General features: G+C 49.9%; 1 protein-coding gene across 1 annotated transcript; it reads left to right on the forward strand.

Moving 5' to 3' along the window:
* Positions 1 to 80: 80 nt before the first annotated feature.
* On the forward strand, positions 81 to 5,606 carry LOC104525820 (myosin light chain, embryonic). The gene is made up of 6 exons (XM_010169081.1): positions 81 to 173; positions 1,060 to 1,087; positions 3,492 to 3,641; positions 4,208 to 4,381; positions 4,790 to 4,867; positions 5,553 to 5,606. Exons 1-6 carry the CDS (start codon positions 81 to 83, stop codon positions 5,579 to 5,581), a joined length of 552 nt encoding a protein of 183 aa, XP_010167383.1. The 3' UTR covers positions 5,582 to 5,606.
* The last annotated feature ends 5,011 nt before the right edge of the window (positions 5,607 to 10,617 follow it).

A 10,617-nucleotide genomic window follows, 5' to 3' on the forward strand; every position in this document is an offset into this window, starting at 1 on the left:
ACTTTGCCTTTCATCTCTCCGTTCGGTTGCTTCAGTGGGTGGCAGGACTCATCCCCACACCTTCACAAAGAGCCACCGTGATGCCACTCAAGAAACCTGACCCAAAGAAGGAACCAGCCAAACCAGCTCCAGAGCCACCCAGAGAGCCTGCCTTCGATCCCAAGAGCGTGAAGGTGAGTGAGGAACGGAGACGTCACCCTCTGTCATCGTGCCCATCATCTGCCAGGCACGGGCAATGCAACATGCCACGTAAACGGCGTTAGCCAGGCTGAGAGCCAGGGTTGGGAGGGGATGGGATTGAATTGCTGCAGTGAGCTGGGAGCGATGCTCTCCTCGCTGGGGGGATGTTTTAATCTTCCCCCACCCAGCCCTGCCCAGCACTCACCCAAGGAAACTGCTTCACACCCGCTCTGGGATGCTGCTGCCCAGAGCTCCGGCTGCAGAGTTGAACATCCCACAGCTCCCAGCTGAGACACTGTCAGGGCCCCAGCAGCACTAAAAAGCTTTTTTACCACCCACAGTCTCCATCCTAAAGTATTTTGCCGCCTGCGTTCTCTCCTCTACGTGAGAGCATCTGTTATCCAAGTCTCTACAACAGGAGCTCACTTTTCCCGTCATTCCCAGAGATACCGTTACATTTTTAAGCCAGAGTTGTGACAAGAGATTTATTAAGAGCAGGCTCAGCACGGAGGCTGTTTAATCACTTGAGCTAGGGCTCAAGCCTTGAAATAACATCCTTTCCACCCAAAATAGTCCTGACTGTGGGTCGAGCATCTCTGCTGCTGCCTTCCCCACGCTGTGCCGGCTGAACTGCTGCCGGCTGCGCTTTCCGGGGGTATCTCAGCTCCACAGCGAGGGCACGACACAGCCGGGCACGACACAGCCAGACACGGCACAGCCGGGCATGGCACAGCCAGACACGGCACGGATATGGCCCCGTACCCTGAGCAGGCTGAGGAGCCTGGGGTGGGAGAGGTTCCAACACAGGGGAGAAGCCCCTTCATTACCCCCAGCCATAATGCAGCCCTCACACCCAGCTCTGTTCTCTTCTCCCAACAGATTGAATTCACCGCAGAGCAGATCGAAGGTAAGTGCAGACTCCACCTTCTCCCAGAGATGGCATCAGAAATGGGGAGTCCCTTTTTCCGAGTAGTTTTCTGCTGCAGATGTGAGAGCTGAGGGGGCTCACGCCTCAAATCCTCTCCTGGAGGAAAGCCCAGCAGGATCTGGGTATTTCATTTTCCCCAACACGCTGCTTATCCTCCAGGATGATCTCATGAGGTTTCCTACCAGGTAGAAGGGACATATGAAATCAGAAAGTTGCTGGGACATATGAAATCAGAAAGATGCTGGTCCCCAGCCAGCATCAGGCTGGTAAGGAGACGAGGAAGAGCGCTGGTGGGAAGGGAGGAGGCAGGAGATGGAGAAATGCCAGAGCAGGAGCCAGAGCAGGGATTTAGCTGAGACTGCAACACTGGGCTGTCGGGAGCAATGAATGGATCTTGGCTCCTTGCTCTGCACTGAGGATGCCCCAGTTGAAGAGGATAATCCCAGCTTCAGAGCCTGGCAGGGAACAGTTGTTTTTCCATTCATGGTGAGAGATGCCGCCTGGTTCAAAGTCTGGGATTCGCGCGGGAGGAGCAAATGCTGGCGATGCAGGGACAGCCCCATGCCCAGGGGCTGAGCTGGGATTCCCATTTCTCATCTCTCCATGGGCAGTTTTCATGCATCTGTACAGACTAAGAAAGGGATAAGATCTGAGGGCAGGTCCTGGTGGGAATACTGGGAGGAGGAGACCCAGTATCCTGCTGACTTGGCCCTCAAACCAGCTTTTGAAAGGAGACAGGAGAGCCAGTGGAAATGTGAGCAAGTTAAAATGCAGAGATATTTGGATTTAACCTGCAGCGATGTCCCAGAGTATCTGACATGCTCCTGTGGCTCCAGGTCATCAGGAGTGGACATCACTGAGCACCTTCATAGTGGTGCCTCTTGACCCAGAGACTCACGGGTGGTGATGTCCCTCCCTGGATCCCCCCAGAGCCAGATGGAGGGATCTCACCTGCAGAGATGGAGTCATTGTGAGGCCAAGCAGGACCACAGCAGCACCGCAAGGTGCTGGGGGAGACTGTGAACAGGACTACAGGGACATGGCATGGACATCGTGGGGACAGGTCCAGGGGATGGTGAGGCTCAGCAGAAGATAGAAATGATGCCAAGTAGGAAAGGGAGCAAATCCAAAGCACTGGGAAAGGATTTACACTAAACCCAAAGTAACGTCTACCAAACCATGACATCTCCATCACCACATGGAGACCGTGATTATCTCATCCCACCCAACAGCAAGAACAACAGCTCCACTTTGAAGGAGCTACTGCTGGACATCATGAAGAAGATGGACCAGAACCTGGAATTCATTAGCAGAATGGACAAGAAACTCACAGCTCTCAGTATTCACATGGACAGGCTGGAAACGCTGATCACCTGCTTGAGCCAGTCAACTGCTCAGGTGGACTCACTGACCTGGAGGCAGTGGGATGAAATCCAGAAGTGTGTGGAGCATCTGCTACAGGAAAACCACTATCTCACTGCCTGTGTGGAGCGGCTGGAGAGGCAGATGCCAGCCACCAGCCTCAAGGTCCTTGGTTTGCCTGTGGAGGAGGAGGGTAAGGACTTGGGGAGGGGTTCCTGAAGGACTTGTTTCCCACATTTTGCACCTCGACACCAGTGAGGAGCCTGTTGTAGTAGAAAAGATCTTCTGGATTGAAATGAGAAGCAGAGACGAGGCTCTGAGCAGTGCAGGAGCATCATTGTCCATGTAGCCAACAGTGGGAATAGAGAGAGAATCCAGCAGCAGGTCAGGAAGCTGAAAAGCATCACATTGTTCCTAATTTAGGCCTCCTTCCTCCAGGTAAAATGTAACACTTGATGGCATGATAATTTATAGGAGCAAGCTTGGAAATGAATCTCTGAAGTCCTTCCAAGCAGGGCTGACATGACATGTGGTCTGCAAAGCTGGGGTGGACATGGTCACCCTTCCCCAAAAATGAGCAACGCTGTGTCTGCCTGGCTGAGGGGATGCCAGCAGAGCAGATGGGGTGTTGCAAGTGTCATGGGGGTGCAGAGGGAGGGTCATGGGGGTCCCCAGGAGACCCAGGTCAAAAAGGGGAAGAGCAAAGGGGATGTTCTGCAGCAGAGACAGCAGCTTGCACCTACAGCTGGTGCTGCCAGCACAAGGTGGTGTAGGAATCCCAGCAGGTCATCCAGCTGCAAAACTTGCTCAAGAAGCTGAGCAACTCGTTGAAGGAGTCTGGCAAGGTTCAGTAGCTGGTTGCTCAAGGTAGTACAGGGCTTCCTGCCCTGGGATGGGTGCAGAGGGCACCCACCATGCATGTGTCCATCCCTTTCCTGCCTGCCAGGCAGGACTTGCTTTGATGGGGTAGGAAATGGGGTCAGCATGACAGGGGACATCTGACAACTCTTCTTCCCCACAGAGTTCAAAGAAGCCTTCAGCCTGTTTGACCGAACGCCCACGGGAGCCATGCAGATCACCTACGCACAGTGCGGGGATGTCCTACGGGCGCTCGGTCACAATCCCACCAACGCAGAGGTCCTGAAGGTGCTGGGCAAGCCCAAACCAGAAGGTGACAGCAAACTGAGGCAGCGGGGACAGGGTGGGACAAGAAATGCCTGTGCTGCCAGCATGTGAAGGGTTATGTGCCCTGCAGGAACAGCCCTGCGAGATGAAGGAATTGGGAAGGAAATAATGGGGAGAGGTTTAATTCCTGCGAAATTCCTTCACTCCCTCTCCCCATACCATGGCTGACGTAAGGGATGGGCACTCCTCAGCTGGGGATGGTGGCAACTGGTGCTTAGCAGACCATACTCTGAGCTGGTGCAAACTGGTGTAACCTGACCAGTCCCAGTCCCAGGGCAGCTGCATTGCTCTGGTGACAGAGGACCTACCTGCTGGTTTGAGTTTTTTGGCCGATATCAGCAGTCTGTGTGCAGTTCCCAGATGTTATTACTTTACTCCTCATATGGATCTTCCCATCTCAAGTATGATACACTAATATTCCCATCACCTTGTGGGGTTCCTCCCCTATACTCAGATGGAAATGAGACCAGGAAGGTTAAGTAGGAAGCCCTCAGAGGATGATTTCAGCCCAATGAAGTTAATCTCTGACCCCATCTTCTCCTCCCTTTCCAGAAATGAACACAAAGATGCTGGACTTTGAAACCTTCCTCCCTGTCCTGCAGCACTTCACCCGCAATAAGGAGCAGGGCACCTTCGAGGACTTTGTGGAAGGGCTGCGCGTCTTCGACAAGGAGGGCAACGGCATGGTGATGGGGGCCGAGCTGCGCCATGTGCTGGTCACACTGGGTACGGGCTGACCCTGGGGTGGGGAGCAGAACACAGGCCACCCCTGAGCTCTCTCTGGGCAAATTTCTTGGGTTATTTTGCTGGTCTCATGTGTCAGAGAGACCCTTTTTACTCTGCTGCTTGTAGGCTTCTGTAGGAGTGAATGGCTCCTGAACATATGGCCTTTTCCATCTTATGCCACAGCTTCATGCATGATCCAGGTGAGATGGAGAGTCCATAACATCCTCAATAGCAGACAACCATTGCAGCTTGGTCCTCTCACCAGTATTCCCCAGTCTGTAGTGGCATACAGCTCCTTTTTAATCCACTTTTCCTTCCTTTGGTGGCTTTGGCTCTCTAGAAAAGGGACAGGAAGGTCCTGGTGGTCTGAGAACCCTTCCCCTCACCTCTCCATGCTCCTCCTTCCAGGGGAGAAGATGACAGAAAGTGAGGTGGAGCAGCTCATGGCAGGGCAAGAAGATGCCAACGGCTGTATCAACTATGAAGGTAGGAGGCAAGAGATTCCCACTGGGGCCATCTCAGATACACTTGTCTTGGTTTAGGGTGCAAAATGTGTCCTCTGTGAGGACATTGGTGATCACTGAGAGGGAGGTGTGGACCACCTTCCAAAGCATCTCCAAGGAGAACTGTGAGACATGTCAGCTGGGGTGGGAACAAGGTGGTTGTGCCAGTGATTTCCAGTAAAAGCAGCTGAAGACAGCATGTTTCCAAGGGTTTCAGGACTGGTTTATCCCCAGTTTTTGGCACTTGTTTTGTTCTAAGCGATCAAAAACAAACAAAGGCAGCATCTTTCACAGCAGAGGCTAATTGGGAACATTTGGAGAACCAGATCGGCTCCAAGAAGGTGAAAATCTGGCATAGGGGGTGATTAAATCTGAGAACCCACAAAATTGGAGAGTATTGAGGAAAAGAGGGGATCCATTTCTCTTGGCCTTGGAAAACTAGGGACAGCGGTACCGGCTTCTCTCCAAGAGCGGGTTGGTATCACTCTGAAAAGATTTGGGATGGCATGTGAAGAAATGAGGAGAAATCTCAGCCCTGGCAGAGCAGATCCCCTTCATCCTTGGGCTGCCCTGGGCTGGGGGTCCCCCCCGCTGCCTCTCTGCCCACCCCACCACAGCTCACACCACGCTTGGAACTCTCATGCTCTCATTTCTCTTCTCCTCCTCAGCTTTTGTCAAGCACATCATGTCTGGCTGAAAGAAGAAATGTCAGGTGAGTTGACCAGTTGCTGTTTACTCCAAAATCAGAAATCCTGCATATAACAGGAAGGGGCAGAGGAACTAAAACCCAAATCCTACAAACAACCCTGCAGTGGATTAATGCCACAGGAATAATCCCAGCTCTGAAAACACAAAAAGCTGCGTTCACGATAACAAAAACCATCTGTCACTTGCACTGTTTAAAATTTATCGGGACAGTATCAGCTGTCAGTCCTGGTTTGGTTAATTGTGGTGATTCTCTGCTCGGAAAGAAAGAGGTTGGTGTGGTTTATGGACATACATTTTCTAACCCACCAGGAGCTCAGGTGGACAGTAGCCAGTGGAAATAAATATTTAAAAACTTGCAGCAGGGAATGACTCGACGCTAAGAAAACACTAAGGAGTTAGAGAGGAAATTTCTATACTACTGTGCTAATACTTAAGAAACACCAACATTCCCATTAACATTCGAAAGACTATGAAAAATGTACCACTGATGCTTTTTAAGATTTTTTTTGTGTGTTCCTCTAAGTCTTCCTGAGGAATATAGAGAAACAGGTTTCTTTTGGGGTGAACTGTCCCTCTGAAATCTCTTCCATTTAAAAGAAAATACAAATTACAAAGAGCTGGCCTCACTCTGCCCTAACAGTTTCTTATGGTTTTGTTATCTCGCTTTCTTTTCTTAAATGTTTTTTCTCTCCTCAGATGTGTGAAAGGCAGCAGGCAAAAAAAAAAAAAAAAAAGGAAGAAAAAACATGACCTTCAGATACTGCTAAATATATAAATTAAATATTTTTTAATTCCTTTTTTCTCCCCCTTCTACAAATCTCTTCAAACATCAGAAGGTTAAAATGGAGGCAGACAGAAGACTGAACTTTGAATGTTCTGTATCCTTTTTATCTTGTTTTTAATCCATTTCTCTCTGGTTCCTGTTCATCAACTCAGCAATATCAGTGGTTATGTGGCAAATAATGCCAGGGAGATTTAATTCTACACAGAACTATTTGCATGAAACACTGTTTTTTTTAATAGTGTAGAATTACAGGTATTGACATTTTGGGTTCATCTGAGGAGAAGCGCTCTGGTCTCAAAGATTCATTGTGTTAAGACACCTCATGCTTGTCTGTCTCCCAGGCTCTAGGAAATATTTGAATCCACCTGAGCACCATGAACACCTCCATCCATGTCCCCTCCTTCCTGGATGTCACACATCTACAGAGATGTTTTGCATGAGCCACCATGAAGAGTTGGCCTCCACGTGTGTGTACCTAAGCCTTGGTATACAATGAAATATCTGCAACTTGGTTTTAAACCTTAAGTTATTATTTTCAGGTTTTTCCTGTGACATTTGGCTCATTAAATTTCATTCCTTCCTCCCTTAAACAGTATCTGTGCTTTGGCTTTGGATGACTCATTGAAGCAGTAGGTGGAGGAGACCCCTTGGTCTCCACCAGTGATTGGAGATGGCAAGATGTTCCCACAGAAAGGGGAACAAGGCAGGTTTTCTGGCTGCTAGATGTGAGGGAGGAGTTCAGATTTGGGGGGGTGAAGGTGTTTTGTTCATCACCCCACCCTCAGTGTGGGGCCAGGAGCTGGGCTGCAGTCTGGCCACGTCTTGTTTTTGGAGGTATGTAGCCCTGGAACAAAGTGAGCATGAGGGACAAGTTGCATCAAACAGACCCCCTGTTCTTGGGAGGTTCTTCACCTCCACTCTGCCCTAAAATGAGTCCTTTTTGGGACCTGTAGCCCATCCACCCTACAACATGCTGCCCCATGAGCATTTCCTCCATGTCCAGGCTGAACTGCATCATGGAGCAAAGAAGGACCTACTTGGTCCTGCCGCCATACTTGTCATGGGACAGACCAGCAGGCATCTCTCCTTCATCAACACACTGCCTGTCCCAGCCAGAAAAGGCCAGAGGCCCTTTAAAAAAACAAAAAGATCAGAGAAAACATTAAAAACATTATTCTTTTCTATATCATTGACAGGTCCAAAAGTCTAGTTTTGAAGGGTGGTTTCCAGGAAGTTGGATCCTGATGAATCAGCAAGGGGGAAGGAAAACAGGGAAGCAATGGGTATTTCTGGACCAGGTTGCACCTCCACCCTCATGGCATGGGATGGCAAGTCCCTGCAGTGTGGGTAGTGTCCTGCCTGGGATGGAGCTCAGCCAGGACGATGCTCCCTGGATGGTTCCTCTCCATGCAGACAGTGTGTTTGAAGCCAGAAGCTGTCTGTGGGCTATGCAATGCAAGCTGGTGGCTCTCTCCCTCTTCCTGCCTGCAAAAATATCATCATAGCATCATTAGGAGTGGTGAATAATTCATGACAGATAACTCAGCCCTCCCATCAGCAGAACACCTGGGAGCAAAAAAACTCTTCTCTCTCTTTTCTTTGATTTGTTCCTCATTCCAATGTTCTCACTCTGTGACTTTGACTAGAAATTGAAGGCATCTTGCTCTGATATGGTTGGCTTCAGCTGCCACTTTCTCCTTTCTGTGCAGTGACTGAGGAACAGCTGCTTTCAATTCCCACTGCTTGATTCAAATGCTCATAAAAAGCAACATAAGCTGTTTATAGATGCAAGATTAGATTTTAGCTTCTGTCTGTGGTATTTCTACAGCTTCCATTAGGGAGAATCTGAGCATCTTACGTCTTTCATGTACTATCAGTGTTTTAACCTGTCAAAGGACTGTGGTGACAGGGTGAGAAAGGACGCTGCTTGCTGCACACTCGCTCCAGGGTCACGTTTGCCCTTGCTACCATCATGGCATTGACTCCTGCAGAGGAACGTGCTGCTGCAGAGAGGAACAGAGCAGAGGAGAGGCGGGGGACCTGCTCAAACTTGCAGAGGAAAATCCACAGCAGAGACTGGGGCTCCTGCTAGCTGTGATATTCCTGCCCTGGCAAGTCGAGAGGATGCACTCTCGATCCTTATGCAGAGTACAAGCCTTGTATTTGAGCCTCCAGCTTCTGTGTGCACAGGGATGACACTGGAAATTAAAACCAAAGAGACTGTTGCAAAGAGATAGACAGAAAGAGAGCAGGGGAAAATGACAGAGAGACCTAGGGAAAAATGTGAGGGCTGTGAAATCCAGCCTTTGAAGCAGCCTTGGGGTAACAACCAGCCACGCTCCCCTCTGAGGACCTGTTCTGTCTCTTTAGGATAAAGCAGAGCTGATTTGTACCAAAGCAGGTTGGAATGACACGCTTGAACAGGCGCAGTACATACCTCTGTATCTCTATAGCTATATTCCTCTGTACACGCCTCCGTGCCCTGCCTCCTGCTCTGGAAAAGCTCAGGATCCCAAGGAGAAGGCAGTTTTAGTCCCATGGACATTTATAAAAAGGATCTGAGGACACCAGTGAGTGACCCTGCATGCAGATCTGCACTTTGGGACTGGAGGAGTCTCTATAAATCGAGATCTTCCAAGACAATAGTCAATACTCTGTCCTTTTAAAGTTTGGATGCTTTACTTGAGAGTCCATAAAGAGGGGTAAAAATAATCCCCCACTCTAAGGAGAGCCTATGGCTCTATCTCCTCAGGCTGCGATAAGACAGACTCATTCCAAAGATGGTCTGGATGTCAGGAGAGTTAACGTTGTGTTTTGTGAAATGGAAGAGACAGATGGAGCCAGCTTTCAGCCTGAGGAGTTATCAGCAGCGCATGGCAGGGCAGAAAGATCAGGATGAGGGTGATGAATATGGACTGTGCTCCTTGAAAGGCTCTCTCGGACCCCCAGACCCATGTACACACACGTCACCATCGTCAGCGTGTGAGGCCAAAGGCCTTTCAGGAAGGCAGACACTTCACTGGACTGTGTTGTTTGCACCCTTCATGTTCAGCAAAATGACTCGGGGTCAACCCGATAGCGAGCCAGGTATCTGTCCCACGGGGAAAGCACTGCTCTGTGACCCATTTTGTTATGTGTCTCAGGTCAAGGATTGAAGAAAGCTTTGCTTTTCCACGTCAATCTGCTCACACCCTGAAAGCAAACACCTGCAGATTTACTGGAGAGATAACAAACTCATATATACGCTTTTCAGAAAACAGGGGAAAAGACGTGTAAAGAAAGTGGGGAAGGAGGCAGGCTGAGCCTTCCTGCTCTACATGCAAATTTTTAACGTCAACACCAGACACGCAGCTTTTATTCTCACGTAAAGATGCAGCCCCCTGCTCCCAGGTGCTCTGTAGTGCTCAGCACCACATCAGGCACTGGCAGGATCTGTCCTTGAGGCAGTTAAGTACAAGTGTGAAAGGTCAGAAGGAGCAAGCCAGAGCATCAAGTCCATGTGCGTAGGTGTGTGTGCATGTGTTGGGGGTGGTGTTCTGCGGTGGTTGGATTACAGGAAGCCTGCAGAGCAGTTTGGAGAAGGACAGCCTCTGCTAGGTGCAGGTGGTTATTGATAGGTCAGTATTTTTAATAACCCGAAGTTTAGCTGTGCATCTTTATCGCATTCTTTTGGGACAGGAAGAGAGTTCTCTCTGTGCCAGGAGACATTAGATGAACTGGTACCTGCGAATAGATTCAAGTTGTAATTGGGAGATTAACCCCTTTGCCCCAGGACCCCGATCTGCCCATTTTACTGCTGATTCTCTTGCCTGTACCTGCCCGGGGAGAGCTGGCAGCACAGAGCCTCAGGACTCCCACCAATGATGGGGACAGGACCTGGGTGGTGCTGATCCCCTACACTGGGACCAGAGACAAGAGAACCACCAGCCAAAGCCCCGCACCAGGGACTGGGCTGACCCACCACACAGCAGCCCGAGGGTTATGGTGGGGTTCCTGACAGGTCACCGCAGCCTGGACACCTCTGATGCTTTGGTCCATACTGTTTTTTGGCACAAAGTGCAAGTTTATACCTTGCATGAGCACAAAGGTGCTTTGAGGGACGAGCCCCATGCTGTGTTAACTTAGGGAAAAACTTCTTTCCTGTGAGGGTGTTGGAGCCCTGGGACAGGCTGCCCAGAGAGGTTTGGAGTCTCCATCTCTGGAGATGTTCAAACCCACCTGGACACTTTCCTGTGCAACCT

Source organism: Antrostomus carolinensis, unplaced genomic scaffold, assembly GCF_000700745.2.
Source record: "Antrostomus carolinensis isolate BGI_N321 unplaced genomic scaffold, ASM70074v2 scaffold12170, whole genome shotgun sequence".
Taxonomy (NCBI): domain Eukaryota; kingdom Metazoa; phylum Chordata; class Aves; order Caprimulgiformes; family Caprimulgidae; genus Antrostomus; species Antrostomus carolinensis.